Genomic DNA, 24,794 nt, shown 5'->3' on the forward strand with positions numbered 1-24,794 from the left:
ACAGAACACAAATATTGTTCTAAGAAACATCTATAAACTCAAAACTGGTATAATCATCATTAGGTCTTCGCGATCACAAAAGAACGTAATAATTTGGATGTAGAGCGAGGAACTGAGATCAGATCACAATGGTCACCAAGGCTATGACAGTAACCACATTACCGCAATGTAATTTGGTTTGAAGTGCTCACACTGTGGTATAGAAACTCCATCGCCAACTATTGTTTTTGTTGTGTAGGCCTATTTCCACACTGACTCACATTAATAATCACATTCTGTATATAAACAGCGGCTTTAGGGGCTGTGCTGTTTGCACTGTAGTGGTTAAAGTCAGACCCTTCAATATACATTTTTAGTGGGAGCGGAATCTTCACTCTCTCCTTTCTGCTTTGTAGGTGACTGTGCTGTTTGCAGGGCAGCACATCTCTAAGAGCCCCTTTGAGGTGGAGATTGGCATGGCTCAGGGAGACTCCAGCAAGGCTACGGCCCAGGGACCAGGCATAGAGCCCTCAGGAAACATCGCCAACAAAGCCACCTACTTTGACGTCTACACCGCAGGTAAATAACAGGGACCATGTGAGGCAGGTATGGTTTCTCCACTACCATCGGGTTAGAAATGGAATCATCTTTGTGGGTGTGTTTTTAGCATTTTTTTACATACAATCTAATTTACCTTTGACTCTTCTTGCGTCTAATCATTGGCACACCATCTCTCTCAGGTGCTGGTATTGGCGAGGTTGAGGTGGTGATCATGGACCCTGCTGGCAAGAAGAACACAGCGACCTGCACCATCGAGGACAAGGGCAACAGTAGTCACCGCTGCACCTACAAACCCACTCAGGAGGGACCGCACACCATCTATGTCACATTCGCTGGTGGTCAGATCAGCAAAAGTCCTTTCACAGTCAATGTCGGAGAGGGTAAGGGTTACAGATGTAATTCTTTACAGTATTAGGCTATATCCACCCTTTGAAAATGCATTAACTCTGCTGCTGACCCCATTTTAGTTTTAAATCTCTGGGTTGGTATTTTAGTCTAGAAGGGCTGAAACTGAGCTATTCGGAAACTATTACGTAGACACTCGACACCAAAGGGTGACCCAATGCATAGGCAAACTAAGCAGCTGCTTGGGGCCCCTGTGGCCAGGAGAGGCCACAGGGGCCCCCAAAAGCATTGACATGCCCCACACGAAAGATAATTTTTTTTTAATGATATATTAAGTCAATGGGGGCAACCATACAAAAAACATAACATTATGTTAATGGCCTGGCAAGTTAATATGACTGGTTTAATCAGTTCTTGCCACCGCTGACAGAGCTGGTGCTCACTGTAACGATAAGAAGCTACGCACTGCCACGATAGTGTAAGACAGTCAATGAGAGGCAGACTGTGACAATGATTGAGACCGAGGTGCGTTTACTGGTGTGTTAAAATGAACGTTGATTAAAACTGATACGGAGCCTAAATGCTTGTGCTTGTGTGGACAGAGATACAGTCATTACTCAATGTCATTACTCAATTTTTTCCTGGTAAATGTAACATGAGATTGTGAATATTTGCTCACTCTGCTGCTTCTTCAGTTGTGTCTAATGCTTTGCCCTCTCTTCATGCCTCTCTACTGGATGTTGTGTCCTCTCTCCTCCCCTCCCTCCTTCCCTCCTTCCCTTCTTTTCTTCAATAGAGGCCTGCTGGTATCTGTCCTCTTTATGGAACAGCCTCTTCCTTCTGCTGTCATTTCCTGTTTCCTGGGATCTCTCTTGGGTACCCACTGTGTGTAGTGTGTGTGTGTGTGTGCGTGCGTGCATCTATGGATTTTTCACCAACTCATCCTTTGCTCTGTATGGCTGTTTTGGGGAAATTGCAGGTCTTTACTTGCGACTCGTTTCCCTGTGTAGACTTGCTTTTTTTATGTGTGTGTTATCTGCCTATAAAGCTCTAAACTCAAAATGACTCAATCATCCCCATGCTATGTTTCCTTATTAGGAGATTTCAGCATGAGGAAATAATCTACTAGGACATTCACCAACATATGCTCACATTTAGATGGAAGAACATCAAGCTGTTTCTGTTTGTATTTGCAGGGGAAACAAGTGCCTCAGTTCTTCCAGCTCAGTTGTGGTATTAAGTTTACACAATGACACAATCCTCAAAGAATTGTGTTTGTATTGCATGACCAGCATTGTTTAAAATATGGCTTTCGGCACAACATGGTTCATATTTTCTTGAACTGAGCTTTTCTGAGGGATAAAACAAAAATGAAAGTTGCATTGGGTGTGTCAAGCCCAGACAAAAGCACAGAATGCTTAAAAAAGAAACACTGGGATATGGATGATATCAAAGTAGTTTATCATTTTCTAATGAGGCTTTAAAGTTACAACTAATGCCTATATTCATGGTTAATGCAGAATGAATCTATTATAAATATATAAATATACCATTAGTAAGCACATGTTAACATTTTAAGTTAATCCTTATTATAATTTGTTATGCATTTACTTTGGTTTTAGAGGTTTTGCCAAGTATACAGACCTACACAAAAGCTTGTTGATGTGTAAATAGGATTTAATACAATAAAATGTCATTGTTTCCTTTTTGCCAAGTAGTCCACTCCCTGGAAAATATCTTGTGCCCCTTTGGATAGCCAGTGTTCCTGCGGGACTTCCTTTGCTTCCTGCAGGGTGTCTAGCTGTGACTCAGCAGCTACCATTTTATAAACTTTTGATGAGATAAGAAGAATACTCCACTTCCTGTGTGGAGATAAAGGCTCACTTCCTCCACTGTGGTCTACGATTTCAGTCTGCAGACTAAGATGGATGGATAAGAGGCACAGAAGGGTGTGCAGGGTAGGCAGAAGGTGGGAAGGACAGTTGAAAAGCACCAAAAGCTTTCCAGTAACCCTTCACTTTGATGGATGTGCCATTTGGACTCAGATGGATACAGTTTTGGTTCCATATCATTCATCCTGCAACTCATTCCTCCACTCCCCACTGAAACCACCACTCAACTTTCTTGTGGTCATTATGTTTAAGTAATGCTGTTTCTCCCTTTCTCTCATCAGCATGTAACCCCAGCCTCTGCAAAGCTAAGGGCCGTGGTCTGCAGCCGAAGGGTCTGAGGGTGAAGGAGACTGCAGACTTTAAGGTTTACACCAAAGGAGCCGGCACCGGGGAGCTCAAAGTCACCATCAAGGGCCCGAGTGAGTTAAACAGCACACATCAGTGTCCTTTTTTTTATCTTCTCCATCTGAGGTAACTTACCATAACGCAAAACCTCAAAGACAGTAAGTAGATTTGAAATCGAAATGAGATAATTACTTTAGAATTAATAATTTCCCATTAATGCTACAAATGTGCTCCAGTGATGAAAATGTAGGAGCACAGAAAGACCTTTAGTGGCAACATGAAAAACTACTTAAATGTTATCGATCCCACGCCCAGAACAGACAATAAAAAGAATAATAAAATAAAAGGCAATAAAATAATTTAATTAAATAAAAATACAGAATATCTACTTAATATACATTTTTCACTACGGAAATATAGTTTTGTGTAGAAATGTACCTTAATAAGGTGCAATGGCACAGGATGATAGGATATATGTATCCATATAAATGCATATATAGACTGTTTATGTGTATATAAGCAGCAATGTACATTTAATGTACATTTTATTTGAAAAGACAAAGTTCTCTATGCTTCACAATGTGTTTATTACTTATGTCCTGATCAATTTTATTTGGCACTGATCCTTTAATATTGCTTCTGGTATCAAATATATGTATTTACCTTATTTAAATTTTATGGATTTAGAAAGCGGAGTGTATCCGACCCAGTGAAATTACACAACGGTGGACTTCTTAATTTCATAAACATTAGTTTTAATGAGCTAGATGATCCAAATACAGAGGGTCATGGTTTACAGATATGGTTTTAGTGTTAATTCTGATATTTAATGAATGAATTTCAAAGGGTTGTTATCGTTACACATATGACATCCTGTGTCCGCAGACCCTTAGTTCAGACCAGGATAAACTCTTAAAAAACACTAAAGGTCAAGATAATAAGTGATGAATTGTTGTGTTTTTAGCTTTTTACGTTTCTTCAAAGAATCGCTTCATCTAGGTTAAAGCCACATACAAATAGTTATTAACCCCTGCGATACCAATGTGCATCACTGTGTTTACAGAGGGTCTGGAGGAGCCATGTAAAAGGAAAGATCTCGGAGATGGTGTGTATGAATTTGATTATTACCCCACCACATCTGGAACATACATCATCACCATCACCTGGGGAGGACAGCACATCCCCCGCAGGTACACACTAGCTCATGTTTAACAAATACCAGAGGTGGAGTCTATCTGTCATTGTAGCTCATTGCTCTCTGCTCTGTTTAGTCCCATTGAGGTCAAAATTGGTACGGAGGCCAGCCAGCAGAAGGTGAGGGCCTGGGGTCCAGGACTGGAGTGCGGTGTTGTTGGCAAATCTGCCGACTTTGTCGTTGAAGCTGTTGGAGACAACGTTGGAACACTGGGTAAGTATCTCCGCAGGAGAGATGACACGGTAACACACAAGTATTTGTACAAATCCAGTGTTTAACCTGCTGAAAGGCCCTTGTAAGCCATTTTTGTTTCTTTTCCCTGGGCAGGTTTCTCTGTGGAAGGTCCGTCTCAGGCCAAAATTGAATGTGACGACAAGGGAGATGGATCCTGTGACGTGCGCTACTGGCCCACAGAGTCCGGAGAGTACGCTGTGCATGTGCTCTGCAACAACGAAGACATCCAGCACTCTCCCTTCATGGCTGAGATCGTCAACCCACCAGGCAAAGACTTCTACCCTGACAAGGTTGGCACATGCCCATAGACATATGCAGTATATTTATTATGCTGCTGCTGAACAGACAATTTTTTACTGATATTAGTTTTAAAATTTCTTCTTTTTAGATGATTTTTATTACAGCTCTCAAAATCCAGAAGATTATTTCTAAAGCACCATGAATGTGTTTATTCCAGGTTAAGGCCTTTGGTCCAGGCCTTCAGAGCACTGGCTTGGCTGTAGGAAAGCCCACAGAGTTCACAGTCGATGCCAAGCAGGGAGGAAAAGCTCCTCTGAAGATTGTGGCTCAGGTAGTTTCTGTGTGTATCAGAATATGATAAGAAATGTACTACATGTGTAGTATAATCTGTTTCCTCTTGGACATATCTGTCTTTATATTTTACACACATTGATGATATAGATCTGTTCCATGTAAGTGTTTTATCAGTGTTAACGTTGGTTTTCCACACATGCACAGGATGGTGAAGGTGCTCCTATGGATGTCCAGGTTAAAGATAATGGCAATGGCACATACAACTGCACCTACACCCCACGTAAGCCCGTAAAACACACGGTCATGGTCTCCTGGGGTGGAGTCAACATACCTGACAGCCCATTCAGGGTGAGTGCACGCAAACACACACACACACACTTATCTCTGTAGTTGTGAGGACACTCATTGACATATTGCATTCCCTAGCCCCTAACCTAAACGTAATTCTAACCCGAAAAAGTCTGAATCCTCAAACAACCATGGACCAGCCAAAATGTCCTCACAAGACACACACACACACACACACACACACACACACACACACACACACACCTACACTTACACTAACACACACACACACACAAACACACTCCCAGTGGTTCTTCCTTGCATTGACACTAAGATCATCAATAAGATCCGAAAAGTTTCTTTATCTGTCCTAAATTATTTGTTTTTCGTTACCACAGATGAACATTGGAGCAGGCTGTCATCCAAACAAAGTGAAGGTGTCAGGACCTGGTGTGGCCAAGACTGGCCTCAAGGCCTTTGAGCCCACGTACTTCACTGTGGACTGCGCAGAGGCTGGTCAAGGTAAAGCCACATAAAACAGTAGCATCCTTAATAACTGGTGTTACAGCTCAACTATTCAGTTTTGGTTTTCCAGGGTGAAATGATCAGCTGCAGTTTTCTGAGAACTCATTTGTACACTACAGAGGAGAGCCTCTCACAGCAAATGAGAGATTAAAGCAGAGCTGACAGAAGAGTGAATATGGAGCTTTATTCACCATCTGTTCTGTTCTGTGCTGTAACTGGTTCCTTTGCCTCCAAGTGGCCAAAAAGTGAAATACTGCAGCAGAAACCTTTTTTCTCTGTGTAGGGGTTTTGTGAAAAAAAAGTTCTCCGCTTAACTCATAGAGAAATTTAGACGAAAGTGATAAAATGGCTGCAGTGTACGGCTCAGTTCATCTGCTGAAATGATGAATGTTTTATAATGACTTTCATCTCCTCAGGTGACATCAGCATAGGAATCAAGTGCGCCCCCGGAGTGGTTGGACCCGCAGAGGCTGACATCGACTTTGACATCATTCGGAATGACAACGACACATTCACAGTCAAATATACTCCCCCTGGAGCAGGCAGCTACACCATCATGGTTCTGTTTGCCGACCAGGTGAGTTTCAATCAGGCATTCTGGTTGGATGTGCATGTGAAAGGTCTGAAGAATTTATTTTGTAATAAAATAATAAAATGATCTGTAAATATGTGTTTGAATGCAGCATTTTTGTTATGTTGTTGTCCAGGCTATACCAATGACACCCATCAGGGTCAAAGTGGATCCTTCTCATGATGCCAGCAAAGTCAAGGCAGAGGGACCAGGACTCAGCCGCAGTGGTAAGAACACCTGTTCACCAGGTTGTTGAGTGTGACATATACTTATTTGAATCAGTTATTTATTTTATCCATTCTCATATCACGTCCTAGTTTTTCTGTTTATTGTAATCAAACCTGCAGGAAATCAAAAGAAATCAAAAGAGCTTATTTCCTGTGAGACCAAAACTATTTTACTGCCATTGGATTCTTAAAACAAAGAAGAGTGTGAGAAGCGGAAATTATTTTAGAAATGCTGCGATTGGTACCTTATTTTGCGTTCAGATCACAGACTTTGTATAAAGATGGACGGTGCTTCACCACCTTCTGCCACCGTACAAAGGTGAAAATATCACAGATAAAGGCTCTGTCATTTTGTGCTGGTGGCATCATCTGGAGCCTGCACAGAATTTTGCACTTAAACCTGCAGGGAACAGCCACAAACAAATTGAAACTTAGCTCATAAGGAGCATGAACACTGGAACAAACCATCTATGGCATAAAAAATCTTTGAGGAAATTTGATTTTATAGAAACTTCGATTTATTTTATTTGGTCCACGATCTATTCTATAGGCAATCACAAGGGGGCAGTCAAGGTGCATATGGCTTCACTTTTGGGAGCTGTCATGTCTTCTATTTAGAGTCGCTGGGTCAGACTCTCACTAACTGAATGAATGGCCTCTCTCTCTCAGGGATTGAATTAAACAAGCCCACTCACTTCACTGTGAGCACTAAAGGCGCAGGAAAGGCGAACCTGGACTGCAACTTTAGCGGCCCGACAAAGGGAGAAGCTGTCAAGGACTTTGAAATCATCAACAACCACGACAACACACAAACTGTGAAATACACACCTGTGCAGCAGGTAAGGTACCAACCATCGTGATGAGCATCGAGTCTCTCTCCAGCTTCACTCTGAGTGTCTCTACACATATTCAAGGAAAAGTTTGTTATTGGTGGAAAAAACTTTTATTATCCAATTCCACTCGTGTCATTGTCCAATGTTAAATGGCCATTCTCTAAGACTACATCCAAATTACTACGTTGGCGTTTGAAAACTCATCAACTCTGCTATGGATACACCTATGTCCACAACACTATGGAGTTTTAGAGCTGCTAAAACAGAGAAGATTGGAAACAATGGCGCAGACACTCATGTAAATAGTCTAGGCTAGTATCACATGACCCCCTTACACAAACATTTTTTCTGCAATTTTACAACTGATAACATGTGTAGGAGAAGAGATGTTATTAGAGCAATCTGCTACAATTCTCCAACTAAAAACCAAATGCTTCCTGTTTACGCATGTGCATGTCCAGTGTAAGTGAATGGGCACGTAATAGGTGTTAAGCTGTGTTAGTATTGCGCAGGAAAAAAAAACTGATAAGAGCCAAATAGCTTTTGTGGACCGAGATCCATTAGTCTGAAAGTGGTGTCTACATGAAAATGTGGTAGTATGCTTATTCTGTAAACCATTACTTACTTCATAATCTGTGTTTTTACATGTGTGTATCTCTGCTCCCCTTCCTGCCCCAGGGTCCTCTGGGAGTTGCGGTGACCTACGGGGGAGATCACATCCCCAAGAGCCCCTTTAATGTTGGTGTGGCACCAACACTGGACCTCAGCAAGATCAGCATCACAGGGCTGGGAGACAGTACGTTCTCTCCTGTCAACGTTCTTGCTCCTCCACCCCATATAATTTCAGTTTTCACATGTAGTAGGATTTCATGTTTAACACTAACAACTCGAGCTGAATGGTGTTGCTGTTGCAAAGTTTTTTATTTTGTCTGGGATACAGAGTTAGAATTATGTCAACCTATAGATTTTCTCCTGTTTGTATTGAAGTCCATTTATCTTGGTAGAAAGTAGTATCCCAGGCTAAGTCAAAATTATTTTAGTAAAACATCTGACATGATACCTCAGTAGTCTGACTCACTAACTGAATAATTTGATCATCAAAAAACATATTTTTCCAGCTGGATCAGGAGTGTTGGTGTGTTTTCAAATATTCTGCATTCTGTTTGTCCCCATAGAGATGACTGTTGGCAAAGACAAGGAAGTCACTGTCAAATCGAAGGGTGCTGGGGGTCAGGGAAAGGTCGCCGCCAAGGTGACCGGACCGTTAGGAAAACCAGTGGCCAGCAAGGTATGACACATAATTCAGGTGAAAACAAGGCCCAATCCCATTTCACCCCTTGGCCCTACCCCTTGTTTTTCGAGGGTTATCTTTTCCCTTGAAACGGTGTCAAAACACATCATCAGTAGTTGTCATGAAAAACCGACATGTCATCAGTAGTAGTCGATGTAAACAGAGTAGACATTTGAGACATGAATTTATAGGAAAAACCAGGATCATCATGCATACAAAAAATTGCTAGCACGCTAATGCTAGTGTGCTAACGCTAGCACGCTTTCAGTCTCTTTTTTTTATGTTGTGAAAAAAGTAACTGTAATACTTGAAATTACATTACACTATGATATAACAATCAATATTGTAATTTTTTTAACCTTATTAATTGAGAAAATATTATATTTGTTAGTCTCTTTCCCGTTTGAAGTGAGGGTCAGAAAAATCTCAGTTTGGAGGGGTATAAAGCCCTTACCCCTTGGCCCTACCTCTCTGTCCAAACAGGTATTGGGAATTATATAAATCCTGCTCATACTTCTTGTTCCAGGTTGAGCCCGGGTTGAGCCCAGAGACCAGTCAGGTTAAGTTCATCCCCCGGGAGGCGGGGCCATACCAGGTTGAACTGACTTATGATGGTGTTCCGATTCCTGGATCTCCCTTCACCCCCACAGCCTACCCGTCCACAGACCCCTCCAAGGTCAGTGCCTGTTACTGACACACTGACAGGCTCCGTTATGAATCCATAGTGTGTATGAAAATGATGTAAAACAGGAAAGCTTAGTTAAAGTAATTTTGTAGCTGACACAGTCACCTTTCTTCTCAGGTACGCTGCTCTGGCCCAGGTTTAGAGCGTGCCAAGGTCGGAGAGACAGGGGAGTTCATTGTGGATTGTACCAACGCTGGCCCCGCTGAGCTGACCATCGAGATCATCTCAGACAGCGGCACAGAGGCCGAGGTTCACATCCAGGACAACGGAGATGGAACCTACACCATCACCTACATCCCTCTCTACCCAGGCTCGTACACTCTCACCATCCGCTACGGTGGCCAGGATGTGCCCAACTTCCCCGCTCGCCTCACCGTGGAGCCTGCGGTCGACGCCAGTGGGGTCCGTGTGTTTGGACCAGGAGTGGAGGGCAAAGGTAAGATAACCTGCTGAAGAAGATTGAAATACTCGAGCTGTGGTTTGATATGCATCTTAAATAGTGACTATATTTTCTGTAGTAAAGATAATGTCCTTATTATTTCTAATAATAATAAGTTTGACTTAATAGAGGACCCCAATGTGCTTATTTCTCCTTTGTTTATCCATTTGTATTGCAAAATAGCAGACGAATAGTCGCCATGTTACCTTTTGATAAAGTAATTCCAGGGGGGAAACACATGTTTGAAAACTGCTTGTAAAAACAAAGAGCGCTCTTTTAATATTATATAAGCCTCTATCGCCAAATTGATGGTTCTTGTCCTGTGATTTTAGGTGTTTTCCGTGATGCGACCACAGACTTCACTGTGGATGCTCGTGCTCTCACACAGGCTGGAGGCGACCACATCAAAACACTCATCAGCAATCCGTCTGGCAGCAGCACGGACGCCCTGATCACCGACCTCGGAGACGGTATCTACAACGTGGAATACACTCCCTATGAGGAGGGTGAGTATGGATGTAATAATTTGTGCAAACTTTGTGGGTTCATAGTTTGATTTTCTGCAACATGAGCGTGTCACTGTCTTGATATTTTATGTGTGTGATTGTTTCAGGCCCACACAGTGTGGAGGTTTGCTATGACGGGTCTCCAGCGCCCAAGAGTCCGTTCCGTGTTGCCGTCACTGAAGGCTGCGACCCAGCTCGTGTGCGCGTGCACGGGCCTGGCCTGAAAGGCGGCATCACAAATAAGCCCAACAAGTTCACAGTCGAGACCCGGTAAGTGAAGTGAAACCAATCAGTGACTCGGAAGATGGAAAATGTCACTGATGTTTTACCTGCTCACATTTGTTATATCAACTTCCCTCTGCAGGGGAGCAGGTACTGGTGGTCTTGGTCTAGCGATGGAGGGTCCATCTGAGGCAAAAATGTCCTGCACTGATAACAAGGATGGCAGCTGCAGTGTTGAGTACATCCCATACGAGCCTGGCACATACAACCTCAACGTCACCTATGGGGGACAGCCAATCAAAGGTACTGTCACGGCTGGATAAAATATTCAGTATCCATATCACCCACTCACTCCCTCCCCCAGCTCACTGTATATGGACTTCTATGTAGAGGACTATACAGTGATCTAATCAGCAAGAGAGAAAAACACTTTTGCAAACTACTCATTTTCTTTCTGACACAGGATTATGACATACAACAAGAACAAAGTTCGCCTGTGGAAACATTTTAAGTGTTTATTTTACATTTTAGTATAGACCTGTCTGTCTTTATCGTCATGATAATTTGGATATTTTTTATAAGAATCACAAGGAGTAGAATCACCAGAGAGACGGCTGTCCTCTATATAGTTGACTATATAGTGATTAGTTGGTTTCATTCTATATAGAATGTTAGTCAAAGTTGAAATAACAATTTCTAACTTTGCTGATGTGTTGTCTGTACAGGTAGCCCATTCTCTGTGCCAGTCAGTGACACAGTGGACAGTACCAAGGTGAAATGCCAGGGTCCAGGCCTGGGCAACAACGTCAGGGCCAACATTCCTCAGTCATTCACAGTGGACGCATCCAAAGCTGGAGTGGCCCCACTGCAGGTCCGTGTGCAAGGACCAAAAGGTAAGAGTGTGTTCTAATGTATTTCTTTCAATGGGTTGTCACATACGTTTTGTCACACACAAAAAAGGAGTCCCAAAGAATTAAGCACTAACCTTCGGTCTGTTTCTTGCTGCGTGGTAGGTGTGGTGGAGCCTGTGGAAGTGGTGGATAATGGTGACCAGACCCACACAGTCAACTATGTTCCCACCAGAGAGGGACCCTATTCCATTAATGTATTATATAATGATGAGGAGATCCCACGCAGGTAACACACACATCCAGCATACGTACACACACACACACAGCTTCATGTACGTTCAAGATTTTCAAACATAAAGGTTTTCATTCCGTTTCAGTTTTCATGTTTGTGTTCAACCAGTCTCTCCTCTTGTCCCCTAACCCCCCACCCCCCCCCCACCCCCACCACCCTCCCACCCCACTCCACCATCAGCCCCTACAAGGTGAAGGGGCTGCCCACCCACGATGCCAGTAAGGTGCGTGCCAGCGGGCCCGGCCTCAACACCACCGGGGTGCCTGCCTCTCTGCCCGTCGAGTTCACCATTGATGCCAAGGACGCAGGCGAGGGACTGCTGGCAGTGCAGATCACCGTGAGCTCTCGCACATCCTGCACATACAAAAATGAAAATGCTATATTTTGATAGCTGTTCTCAAATATTGGTAATGCTACCCCACCGCAGGACCCAGAGGGGAAGCCCAAGAAGGCCAACATACGAGACAACCAGGACGGGACCTACCTGGTGTCCTATGTACCGGACATGACGGGCAGATACACCATCCTCATTAAGTACGGAGGGGACGAAATCCCATACTCACCCTACCGTATCAGGGCTCTGCCCACTGGAGACGCCAGCAAGTGCACTGTCACAGGTACGTACAGGACAGTTAGAGCTCTGCAGGTGGTTTTCATGGAATTTACAATGTACTATGCATTAAAAGCACTTCTGCTAATTGTAGATGCAACATAAAATGTTTTTAAGTTTTGAAAGATTGAACTCCCCCTTCTCGTTCTCATCAGAGATGTTTCTTTAATTCTACCACTCTATAGAAAAACACACATTTACAGTTTTAGTTGGACTGCATCTTGTTTGCTGTTTTACCTCACGTGTGAATTTTATATTTGACCTGGACCGCATTGTTACACACAGTCACGTCTTCTAATGCACATGGAAGGCAGGAGGTCTCTGCACAATCAAAATCTCCTAACTCATAACATTTTCAACAGATATTTCAGCTGTTTGGTTTGTTACATAATTGTTTATTTCCCTTTGGAACGCTTCGAGGGAATTTCCTCAGATTATGCACAAAGGTTAATATTGACTCAAACTGATTTGGTTATTTAAGGTCAAGGTCACTGACCTCACAAAACCGGTTTCAGCTACAACTCAAGAATTAATTATGACATATCCTTAGCCAAATGTCAAGGGCCAATATTACTGTGACATCATAATGTTTCTGCTGTGGCCATGACTCAACACCAGTTCTTAGGAACAGCAGATTGTGCTACTTGACTGGTTCAGCGAGTCGAACATCCATAAGGTGCTAAAGTTAGATTTTATTTCTTATCATACCTGCTGCTCATAACTCATTATGTTTCATGCATTGGTTTGTTGTGTTCCTCACGCTATGCTCCTCAGTCATACGCCCCCAGCCCCTGCTGTACAAACACAAACACACAAACACATACACACACCACTTCCCCTCCCTGCTTCACACTCCACCGTCACAGTTTTATTTTTATTTTTTTCATCCAAGTGTTTGGAGCACAGTTATTGCCTCCCACCACCCCCACCCCCACCTGACTGTCTTTTATTTGTCACTTTTGTTTCCTCGCTCCTCTGCTTCTCACCGTACCTATTATCAGTCTCAATCGGCGGTCACGGTTTAGGTAAGACTACTGAACGACTTTGTCATGTGGAGGAGCTGTTCTACCTTCTCCTTCTTTTCTGTCAGCATGGAGGATAGTGGCACCAGTTTAGGATATCCCATCTCTGTGTCTCGCTTCCTCTTCTTCTCCTCTGTTTTTCTCCTCCATAACCCTTTTCTTCCTCCCATCTGATGAACCATTCCTGATTCATAACTGTTTCTCTGTTTCCCTCTTACATTTTTATTGAACAGACTAATGGACTAACACAGGAAGTAGGATGGCATGGTGGAATGACACTTTGGCAATCTAGCTTTAAGTTCTACATGGAGACTGTATGATGGTAACATGAGTCAATGGTAACAGGTAGATGGAAATAACAAGACTAGATCTCATCCAACTTTAATCTGGTCTCATGGTTGTGGAATGTGCATGCTGAATGTTGTGTGCATGCAAGGGAGTGTGTCTATTTGAAACAAATCACATATCACCATTTACCTTTTCTTCTCCATTCTTAAGGTGCTGGTGTCGGCCCAACTATCCAGATTGGGGAGCAGACTGTCATCACAGTGGACGCAAAGGCCGCTGGGAAAGGCAAGGTGACCTGCAGCGTGTGCACGCCCGAGGGGGCAGAGCTTGATGTGGACGTTGTTGAAAACGAAGACGGCACATTCGATATCTTCTACACGGCGCCGCAGCCTGGCGAGTATGTCATCTGCGTTCGCTTTGGAGGGGAACATATCCCGAACAGTCCCTTCCAAGTTACGGTGAGCCATCTTAACTTCTAGTTATGCAGAAGAGGTGGGCTAAGTAGCCGTGCTATTTTACTGCTTGCTGTTTGGAACAAGAGAAACGTACAAGTTCGCCCAAAAATGAAGATTCACTCATACTCTTCTCACCTCTATGCGGATGGAGGTGTGGGTGAATGTTTGATTCCTCAAAACACTTTAGGAGTTTCAGGGGTAAACAGCGTTGCAGCGAAATACAATACAATTGAAGTAAATGGGGACTGATTCTTCAAACATAGAAAACTGAAAAAAACTTAAATGCCTCCATACTGCTCCTGTGGTGTCATCCAAGTGTTCACAAGACCAGACATAAAAAAAATGTTATGTCTTCTGATATCCTCCTCTGTAACCGCGTTCACATGTTGATCACAGCGGAATTTGAACATAAAAACATGAAGAGAAGAACAGTTTTTGACTTTGTAGGATCAAATCCAAGGAGTCCCAAATCTTTGAGGGCTTAGACTTTTGTTATAAATCATCAAAAGCTTTTCAAATATGTGAATATGGTGGAAAAGTTTTTCTTGGTGTCTAAACCTCACCAATTACACTATTCAAGATGGCAGTAACAGCTGAGATGCTGCAATGCTTTACTTTATTCAGAATATCTTCTAGGATTTAGGATATTTGACTTGCAGGATAATTTGCATACACTTCGACAACAAGCAGAGCCACCCACGTTGATATATTCATGAGTGGTGTAAAAGTGTGAGTGAGAGATGTTGCATTGACCAAAGATCCCTCGGTAAAGTTCTCTCTACAGAAGCTTCGTGAAGGCACCAAACATTTTCACACTACTGTTTTATATCCCCTCCGATCCTTTCCATCCGTTTTACCCTCTCCTTCCCCTACACCACCCCCTACCTACCACCTCCCATCCCCTGTCAGGCACTGGAAGGCGCTCCATCAGACCAGCTCATGCAGCAGAGCCAAATGCCCCAGTACTACGCTCAACAGCCTTGGGTACCTACAACCTCTGTCTCCAGCCTCTCTCCTTCCTTTCATTCATATCCCATTTTCCTCCTTTCTCTCATCTATATCATCCTGCACAGCACTTCATCCCAACCCTACAAAGCCCTTCATCAGCCTACATCTGTGTGTGCTGCCTCTCATTGCAGGTGTTTCATCTCTGAGGGTTCTTTCCCTCTTCCTTCATTCCCTCCATTTCAGGAACAGTATTCCTCAAACACATGGACAATGCAACAGAGCTGCACAAAATCAAAAAGTCATATGCCTCCCCAAAGCATGTGCACTGTTTTTATCCAGCAGCACCGGAAATGATTCCCCTGCAATTTTGGAATTAGATATTTTCCATTCATGGTCGAGCAGCCCATCTGTTCAGCAGTGCTCCATGTCAACTTGCTTAGGAGACAAAAGCAGCCATTTTGAGAATCACTATGATGTACAATGTGGGCACGTCAGCTGCTCCACATTCTTACAAAATGGCTAACTGTGCATCTTCATTCACCCCCTGACTTGCCGGTGTTTTTGTCTTCATCTCATTCTCTCTCGCAGCTTGTGTCGGTGTCATCATCCTGATCATGATCACAGTTGTCATCTCCATCGTCAATCATTTCATTTCATGATTGTGTCATCCCATGTTGTTTGTTGGTGTTTTGGAAGCTTTTACCCGTCTGTCCTGCTCTACAGCTATGACATATACGTTACTTTAACCACACCCATCAACTTGTCCTCTTCTTAGACAGTTTATCTGACCTCTGACCTCTGTTCCCTAGGCAACAGACAGACCAATGGGAATGAATGGTCTGGACGTGGCAGGGCTGAGACCGTTTGACTTGGTCATCCCATTCACCATCCAGAAGGGAGAGATCACAGGTAGCATGAATGAGTCTGTAATACAAAGAGCAGACATAAACTGGACCTCAGTCTTGCCAGATGATTCCCATGTGGCTTGTATCTCACAGTATGTTTGTGTCTTCTGCTGAAGGGGAGGTCCGAATGCCGTCGGGCAATGTGGCCAAGCCTGACATCACAGACAACAAGGACGGTACTGTTACTGTCAAGTATGCACCCACTGAGGCTGGTCTGCACGAGATGGACATCAAATATGATGGCATCCATATCCCTGGTACAACTTACCTTTCTGCAAAAATCAAAATACTTCTCTGAGATGCATGGGAGTTGTTCGAGAGAAAGAAGCATCACAAACCAACTCTCTCGCTCTTACTCTTCTTCTCCAGGAAGCCCCTTACAGTTCTATGTGGACTACATGAACAGTGGTAATGTCAGTGCCTATGGGCCTGGCCTCATCCACGGGACCGTCAACAAGCCAGCTGTCTTCACTGTTAACACTAAAGACGCTGGAGAGGGTATGTAGCTGTCGTGTGGCAGACATTTGTAGATTGCATGGAGATGCACATATACTATCTCTAACTCCTTTTTTGTATTCATTTTACAAACCATTTAATCCAATTAAATCATTAAGACCACTGCAGACCCCAGAGAAAGAAATACAGAGATAAACACAATAACAGTGACAATGATGGACACAGCATTCATATCATGTCTTTGTAGGTGGTCTGTCTTTGGCCATCGAGGGTCCATCCAAGGCCGATATCAGCTGTTTGGATAACCAGGACGGGACATGCACCGTGTCCTACCTGCCCGTCCTGCCAGGAGACTACAGCATCCTCGTCAAATACAATGACAAGCACATCCCTGGCAGCCCCTTCTCTGCTCGGATTACTGGTAACATCTTGTATTCTCACATCATCTGTTCTTTTGACCTGTAAAACACACACGAAACTGGAATGGGACACTAAGAGCGAACACCTCCACCTAGGCCCAAACGTTCCCTTATGAAATTACAATCAAATTCACAAGATCCAGATTTTTATTTGGATCTGCACTTATTTGCACACATTGACAAAGTCAATTCCGATAAATATTTCAGATTTTTTTCAACAAGATCCGGGAGATTTTTTCTAAGAAATCAAGTAAAAGATTGAAAAATGTCCTTTCCTGGATCTGACTGACCCATACCACATCCTTTTAGCAAGCTTTATGGAATTCCGTTCAATTGTTTCTGTGTAATCTTGATTACAATCAAACAGAAACAAAAAAATGGTCTAGGGGGAAAACATAACCTCCTTGGTGGAGGTACCTACTGCTGGTAAAAAGCCCTATGATCTGACCAGTGTTTGCTCTGGAAAAAGGGTTTTGAATTGGATGCATAAGTTAACAATGGGAATGCTCTTTTGCTCCTCTCAAAACTTCAGAAAACAACAAACACAGAGCCCGGAGAAGATAGATTGTAGATGATCTGTGTTTATAGTGATCATTTCTAGTCTTGAGGACCTTTCAAAGTACAGCTTTGTCCAATTTTCACCCATTCACACACACACACACACACACAGTCATAATGTAAATCACACATCACTCACATATTGTCAGCACAGCTGTCGAGGGTAATTTGGAGTTCAGTCTCTTGCCCAAAGACACATTGGCATCCAGAAAGGGATTGAACCGCCGATCTTCTGGTTAGTGGACGGCTCACTGCAGTCTTGCTTGTGACTTTACTGTCAGTGCAGCAGTGGTGTGTCTTTTATGAATAGAGACTCTGGTCGTTATGTCAAACTTTAACATAGCGTGTGCCTTTCAGTATAGCCGGTGCCCTAACTGGCTTTTGACTGCTGTGTCTCCAGGCGATGACTCCATGAGGATGTCCCATCTGAAGGTGGGCTCAACTGCCGACATCCCACTGGACATTGGAGAACTCGACCTCAGTCAGCTGACTGCCTCCCTCACCACGCCGTCTGGCCGTGAGGAGCCCTGCCTGCTGAAGATACTGCGTAATGGCCACGTTGGTGAGTGTGTGTTGGATGTAACGAAAACGTCTCGGCTGTTATCTCCCTTTGTTTGAACCCTCACCTCCTGTGTTTATGCATTTGTCTTCCACAGGCATCTCGTTTGTTCCTAAGGAGATCGGAGAGCACCTTGTTAACATCAAGAAGAACGGTCGCCACATTCCTAGCAGCCCCATCTCTGTAATGATCAACCAGTCGGAGATAGGTGATGCTAGCCGGGTGCGTGTGAGTGGCCAGGGTCTGAGCGAGGCCAGGACCTTTGAGCCTGCGGAGTTCATTATCGACACTCGTGATGCAGGTACATGTTTGATAAAAAAAATGTCTGCTTGTGTTTGTTAAATCATCTAGATTTTATATTTATCTCCACCCTGTCATGTTTCTCACATACAGGCTATGGTGGCTTGAGCCTGTCCATTGAGGGACCCAGCAAAGTGGATATCAACACAGAGGACCAGGAGGACGGCACCTGTAAGGTCACCTATTGCCCCACTGAGCCTGGCAATTACATCATCAACATCAAGTTCGCAGACCAACATGTTCAGGGTGCTTACCTTAAAACGGCTCGAGATTACAGTGTTGTTGTTCTCGACTACCAAACTAAATCTGTCATTGTGTGTGTGCGCAGGGAGCGCTTTTACCGTGAAGGTAACGGGGGAGGGCCGGATGAAGGAGAGCATCACCAGGAAGAGGAGAGCAGCATCAGTCGCCAACGTGGGCAGCCAGTGCGACCTCAGCCTCAAGATCCCAGGTGACTAAAGCAGGAATGACATCACTGTGCATCTCAAACTTTCTGATACAGGGGGTTTGCCTTGTTGTACAGTTTTGTGCAAGTTCACATTTAGAAAGTTCCAGCTCAACATTTAATTCAAACAGATTAGAATGAATCACTTTATGTGTCTCTTCAGAGATCAGCATCGCAGACATGACTGCTCAGGTGACTAGTCCATCTGGTCAGGTTCACAAGGCTGACATCATGGAGGGAGAGAACAACACCTACTGCATTCGTTTCGTCCCCACCGAGACGGGGGTGCACACCGTGTGTGTGAAATACAATGGCATGCACGTACCCGGCAGCCCGTTCCAGTTTACCGTCGGCCCTCTCGGAGAAGGCGGGGCCCATAAGGTTCGTGCTGGAGGGCCCGGCCTGGAGAGGGCGGAAGCTGGAGTTCCAGGTTAGTGCGGTAGTGGGATTGTTAGAGTGCATGCTTGTGTGTGTTGTGTTTTGGATTTTTTACCATCTTGTAGCTTACTTTGATTTGCCCATGTGTTGTGTGTAGCTGAGTTTAGTATCTGGACAAGGGAGGCTGGAGCCGGAGGCCTCAGTATTGCTGTGGAGGGTCCAAGCAAGGCCGAAATCGCATTTGAGGATCGCAAGGATGGTTCAAGTGGAGTGTCCTACATTGTGCAGGAGCCTGGTGAGGGAAGAGAGGGGGAGAGTTTGGATGAATGACAACTAAGCATGTGCAGCAGATTTGGTGTCTTTGTTCTACTTGGTATTGTTATACGTTTGTCCCTCCTTGCATAAAGGTTGTATTTCTCTTGATCGAGAAATCGAATGAATAAATGTAAAGCTCTGTCCCTGTTGTTCGATTTGAGTATGTTTCTCTGACGTGAAATCCTGTCCCCTGCAGGAGACTACGAAGTGTCTATTCGTTTCAACGATGAGCACATTCCTGACAGCCCCTTCGTCGTCCCTGTGGCCTCACCATCAGATGACGCCCGTCGCCTCACTGTTGCCAGTCTTCAGGTGAGGCTCTGAGACACGCACACATCCGTGTGTACACACAGCAGGCCACAGTACACTGCCCACAATGCAGCAGCATCAGATTGAATTTGAGTTGGGGGTGGAAAAAATATACCCAAGTGTGCATTACAATAAAGTACAACTTTAGGAAGTTCTAGCTTTATGACAGTTTCTAAAGTTCAGTTTATGTGATTTTACACAATAAACAATTTGGTTCTGCTCCGAAGTACTTTGATAATATGGAGTTGGTAACGAAGACAGATGAAGTTCAATGTTATAGTTTGTTTTTAAATTTAAATTTAAAGTGTCTTACCAGGCCAACACAATTACAGTTAAGAGCTACAGGCAAAGGATCAACAGCTGCTGTTGCATTGTTGGGCAGTGCAAGGGCTTCTGGGATACTCGAGGACTGTGTGTGTTTCTCGTGCCTCATTCTAAAGGCTCTCAACAGCCTCCCACCTCTAAATGTGATTTGGGGCGCTAAAGGGTTAAAGAGGTCTTACATGGGCTGTTCTTCCTCTCTTGTGTCTATTTCATATGATGCTATGGAAGCCTATTTCTGACAGGAACATAAAAAGTGAGTTATGCATGATAAAAATACAAATACTCATTGTAAGTCAAAAAGTATAAGCTGCTCAGTGAATGAGATAATTATGTCAAAATCAAAAGAAATTACTTAACATGAGCTTTTTCATTTGTATACTGTAAAAGGTTTCATCTATTTTCTCAGAGATCATACATTGATATCATCTGCATGCAGACCCAGCCTCACACAGGCGCAGATCTATGACACCTGACCATACAACTGTCAAACTTGTACACTGGCTATTTTTAAAACAAAAAAAGTCACCCTATCTTTCTCAGTTCTCTTCATTTTGTGTTTAACTCGCACAAAAACCTGCTCCGTCTGTCTTTCCACTGCACACAGCCATCCTCTTTAGCCTTGTTAGCGACCCCCAGGTAAGGTAGCATATGTAATCTGAAAATGATACTGCAGTGATTGCTGTCACGTAGAAAGTTGTTTGTCTACTGTTATAATAATGGTGATACAGTGTTGAGCGTGTAAGTATGTGTTGTCGAGCAGGAGTCGGGTTTGAAGGTGAACCAGCCAGCATCGTTCGCTGTCAGCCTGAACGGGGCCAAGGGCGTGATTGATGCAAAGGTCCACAGCCCATCTGGAGCTCTGGAGGAGTGTTGCGTCACTGAGATAGACCAAGGTAACCACAGGAGAGGCATCGCCACTCATCCGAAAAATCCTCTATCTGCTCACACGGCAGTGATGTCACTTGAAGGGGACACTTGAGACAGTGTCACTGTACACATTTAATGTGCCTCACCTTTCACCTTCACTCTGCTTGTCCAGATAAATACGCAGTCCGGTTCATCCCCAGAGAGAACGGTCTCTATCTCATTGATGTGAAGTTCAACGGGAGTCACATCCCTGGTAGTCCGTTTAAGATCCGAGTTGGAGAGGCTGGCCAGGCTGGAGACCCTGGCATGGTGTCTGCCTATGGATCCGGACTGGAGGGGGGCACCACAGGTAAAACACAACCAACATAACAGAACTAAAATAATGGAACTGGAGTGGAAGGGGATTTCATCTGAACAGAATTTCCTTGTCCCACTAACCCTCAAATTAATCTTCATCGTCTCCTCAATCCTTGGACATAGGAACAGCTTGTGATTTTGTGGTGAACACAAGCAAAGCAGGCCCCGGCGCTTTAGCTGTGACCATCGACGGGCCCTCCAAGGTGAAGATGGACTGTGTGGAGTGCCCCGAGGGCTACAGGGTCACATACACCCCAATGGCCCCTGGAAACTATCTCATCTCCATCAAATATGGCGGCCCATACCACATAGTCGGAAGCCCCTTCAAGGCCAAGATCACTGGTGAGGAAGATTTCAAACTGCAACAAAAAAATTGTGGAATCACCTCAAAGATTAATACTCTCCTCTCCATCTTTCAGGTTCCAAGCTCGTGTCCAGCCACAGTATGCACGAAACCTCTTCTGTTATGGTTGACCCTGTGACCCGTGCCATCAGCTGTTCTCAACAGGCTGCTCCCACCCAATCAGACGCCAGCAAGGTGGTGGCGAAGGGCAGTGGCCTGACCAAGGGCTTTATTGGTCAGAAGAACAGCTTCAGTGTTGACTGCAGCAAAGCTGGTGAGAACAACTGTGACTTTGTGTTCAAATCTGAAGGAAATAATGTTATTAAAGCAAAACAAAATCTTTATTAAGCTTTAATGAGCTTTTTGCCCTTTTTAAACTGCTGAGTTTGGGGACAAATATGTCTGGTTCGCCTGAACATTTTAGTTTTAATTTTCATTGTATAGCTGTGTGCAGTGCTATTTGCTGGATGCTGGCTTGGGCATTAAACCATAAAGTTGTTACTGTCCACACAAACGGTCAGAGCTCATAGTTTCAGCTGCAGTTGTGCACGTACAGTACCTGCAAGTGGCATGCAATGCAGTTCTCGTTCACTCAGAAATTTAAACGACAAAATAAAAATATAACCTTCTTGGCAGCTGTAAATATGTAACTCACAATTTTTTTTCTGTACTTTAAAACTGCTTTTAGGCAGGCACTGAACACTGAAGATCACCATACATTGGAGATAATGCAAATGCCTGATTGAGAGCTTCTTTCTCAGGAGTTTCTCTGGCCAGCCCCCTAGTGAAAAGATTGCCATACACATAGATGTAGATCTCCACAGCATGTTATGTCCTCCCTCTGCCTGCTGGTGCATCAGGCAGAAGAAGGACATAAAAGGCAATACACCCCTCACCTTAACTCTCAATAGATATTTTGTTGTTCGAACTTGTCTGAGCGGAGAATGTCCTGATTCCTTGTTAATGTGTTAGAGACAATCTCTGGAGAAAATCTGAATCCTCAAGAGTTTATGTCATAAAATGTGTCTCATGACTTTATAAATCTTGAGGCTCAAATGAAAGTGGACAGTTTCCCACTAGCTAAAAATGTTTAATTTCCTCAGTGATCTCATTTATTTGTAGTTGTAGATGAAGCCGATAACAACAATTTACTAATGTAAATTCATCTGTTCTGTCTCCATTCACAGGTCGTAACATGCTCCTAGTTGGTGTGGATGGCCCCAAGGTTCCCTGTGAAGAGATCCTAGTGAAACATTTGGGCAACCGCCTGTACAATGTCAGCTACCAGCTCAAAGAGAAAGGAGAGTACATCCTGGTGGTCAAGTGGGGAGACGAGCACATCCCCGGCAGCCCCTACCACATCATCGTCTAAAACCCTGCCCCCAATCCCAAACCTAAACCAGTGTTTAAAAAACTGAAATTGTATCCAGAATCGAACCAATCGATGTTTACAGCTCCAATTCCCTCCCACATTACATCAACATTTCTGGCTTCTTATTTTACAGTACAATTATTTGAAGGTAGAGTAAGCCATTCTGAAGAAATGAAAAGGGCTTATTGATTAGAATTGGTGACTCCAACTTTAACCAGCTAGAAAGCAAACAATAAAAAGACTGGTCACATCAGTGTTTACCCTCAGCCAGCAAGTGAATATTTTAAAACCAACATTTTCACTGTAACCAGAGTCCACAATCTCTCCCATAGACGAACAATAGACACTGAATATTCTTCACTTTACGATCATTCGGATTTCTTCTTTCATTCTTCTTTTCCTCCCATCATTCAGTAAAAGTAGGGAGGAGAAACGTGCACCTTTATTCATTACTGTAAGCTGGCAGTCAATTGTGCCTTAGGTTATTTTACATTTTCTGTCCTGGACAAGAGCAGATGCGTTTGTACTAGTGTAGGATGATAGGTTAGGTTAGCATAGTGTAGCAGCAGTCGATTTTGGCCGGACGGAGCCCAGCATTGGATGCAAGGTTACATTTTACACTGGAGGAGCTCCTCTTATATACAAAAAAAAAAAATGCAATCAGTTAATATGAGCTTTTATATGAGCAAAGAGTGTCATATATAATGTGCCTTCCTGACCTGTGGGTTTTTATGTAAGAACGTGTAAAAGCTCTTTTACGCACTGTGACACACTCTGTTTGAATTGTCAGTATAAAAGTCAGATGAACAGCTCGTCTGTTGCATCTACAGGGGTGGCCTTTGTAGTGTTGGTTCCCAGCACTGGCTCAGTCCACTCCAGCATGTGGTATTCTTGATGCTCTTTAACTAACCCAGTTGTTTTACCTGCTGCTAGTGTGATCCAGTTTTAGCCACTGCTGTTCTCAAAACCAAAATACAGATTAGAGTCGTAGGGAAATAATACAAATGAGGAAAGATGATGCGACAACGTGAACAGAGACGGCACACATTTCACAGTAGCTCACCCGTGGTTTGTATCACTAATGCTCTCTCCAAGATCACCACTGGTGACAACTGTCAACTTGACCTGTGGCGTGGTTCACTTTGACACATTTTTTTTTTGTCGTATAAATTAAAATGGGTTTAAAAAGGGAAGTTTCTGATGTTGTGCTGGACAGATGGGCTGAAGATGATGCCGTGGTTTGTCATGTCCTGAAAACACGATGACCAAAAACAAATGAGAACAGATGCGTTGCTTTGGTTTCCGCTTATTGTTTGTATCTCACCTTGTTCAGTCGCCACACACCCCCTCCCCTCATCCTTCCAGCCCGCTTTGTGCGTAATCTACAATTCAGAACAAAAAAAATGAATCTTGTCCTAAATAAAAGGCTTTAAATGTGTTTGTAAGACAGTATTTTGATACACAATAAAGTTGTCTAAGTATTTTTCTGTCAATTTATTGGCTTTGTGTTTCGTGTCTTTAGAATAATAACAAAAACAGCAGACCCTTGACCAACGATCAGTAGGTTGCAGAGGTAAATAAGGAATTAAAAGATCAGAGATGCAGCCTGGGGCCTGTTTGTAAAGAGTCTTAAAAGCAATCAATACATTTCAAGCAATCAAATTTTATTTGTATAGCCCATAGTCACATTTTACAATTTGTCTCAGTGGTCTTAACAAGGTGTGACATCCTTTGTCTTTAACCCTCAAG

The 24,794-nt window shown here is 43.6% G+C and overlaps 1 protein-coding gene across 3 annotated transcripts in view; it reads left to right on the top strand.

The window, feature by feature from the left end:
• Positions 1-24,538, top strand: part of flna (filamin A, alpha (actin binding protein 280)) — a 46,930-nt gene extending 22,392 nt beyond the window's left edge. Inside the window, exons 8-49 of one of the 3 annotated variants that reach the window (XM_062391145.1) lie at positions 396-558; positions 720-920; positions 3,059-3,196; positions 4,186-4,312; positions 4,394-4,530; positions 4,645-4,841; positions 5,009-5,122; positions 5,290-5,433; positions 5,772-5,895; positions 6,315-6,475; positions 6,606-6,696; positions 7,366-7,535; positions 8,208-8,325; positions 8,705-8,817; positions 9,347-9,496; positions 9,623-9,941; positions 10,277-10,450; positions 10,558-10,720; positions 10,815-10,975; positions 11,398-11,565; positions 11,686-11,809; positions 11,996-12,152; positions 12,243-12,432; positions 13,427-13,450; positions 13,946-14,193; positions 15,100-15,174; positions 15,948-16,047; positions 16,160-16,300; positions 16,413-16,541; positions 16,747-16,920; positions 17,877-18,038; positions 18,133-18,336; positions 18,429-18,581; positions 18,664-18,786; positions 18,944-19,210; positions 19,316-19,453; positions 19,670-19,785; positions 20,867-20,999; positions 21,146-21,322; positions 21,454-21,672; positions 21,750-21,947; positions 22,861-24,538. In XM_062391145.1, the coding sequence (XP_062247129.1) occupies positions 396-558; positions 720-920; positions 3,059-3,196; positions 4,186-4,312; positions 4,394-4,530; positions 4,645-4,841; positions 5,009-5,122; positions 5,290-5,433; positions 5,772-5,895; positions 6,315-6,475; positions 6,606-6,696; positions 7,366-7,535; positions 8,208-8,325; positions 8,705-8,817; positions 9,347-9,496; positions 9,623-9,941; positions 10,277-10,450; positions 10,558-10,720; positions 10,815-10,975; positions 11,398-11,565; positions 11,686-11,809; positions 11,996-12,152; positions 12,243-12,432; positions 13,427-13,450; positions 13,946-14,193; positions 15,100-15,174; positions 15,948-16,047; positions 16,160-16,300; positions 16,413-16,541; positions 16,747-16,920; positions 17,877-18,038; positions 18,133-18,336; positions 18,429-18,581; positions 18,664-18,786; positions 18,944-19,210; positions 19,316-19,453; positions 19,670-19,785; positions 20,867-20,999; positions 21,146-21,322; positions 21,454-21,672; positions 21,750-21,947; positions 22,861-23,045 (6,570 nt within the window). In that variant the 3' untranslated portion in view covers positions 23,046-24,538. The remainder of the gene's footprint in view (positions 1-395; positions 559-719; positions 921-3,058; positions 3,197-4,185; positions 4,313-4,393; positions 4,531-4,644; positions 4,842-5,008; positions 5,123-5,289; positions 5,434-5,771; positions 5,896-6,314; positions 6,476-6,605; positions 6,697-7,365; positions 7,536-8,207; positions 8,326-8,704; positions 8,818-9,346; positions 9,497-9,622; positions 9,942-10,276; positions 10,451-10,557; positions 10,721-10,814; positions 10,976-11,397; positions 11,566-11,685; positions 11,810-11,995; positions 12,153-12,242; positions 12,433-13,426; positions 13,451-13,945; positions 14,194-15,099; positions 15,175-15,947; positions 16,048-16,159; positions 16,301-16,412; positions 16,542-16,746; positions 16,921-17,876; positions 18,039-18,132; positions 18,337-18,428; positions 18,582-18,663; positions 18,787-18,943; positions 19,211-19,315; positions 19,454-19,669; positions 19,786-20,866; positions 21,000-21,145; positions 21,323-21,453; positions 21,673-21,749; positions 21,948-22,860) is intronic. The other 2 variants (XM_062391148.1, XM_062391147.1) reach the window with 2 other exon arrangements.
• Positions 24,539-24,794: the final 256 nt, after the last annotated feature.

Source organism: Platichthys flesus, chromosome 7 (genome assembly GCF_949316205.1).
Source record: "Platichthys flesus chromosome 7, fPlaFle2.1, whole genome shotgun sequence".
NCBI classification, from domain to species: domain Eukaryota; kingdom Metazoa; phylum Chordata; class Actinopteri; order Pleuronectiformes; family Pleuronectidae; genus Platichthys; species Platichthys flesus.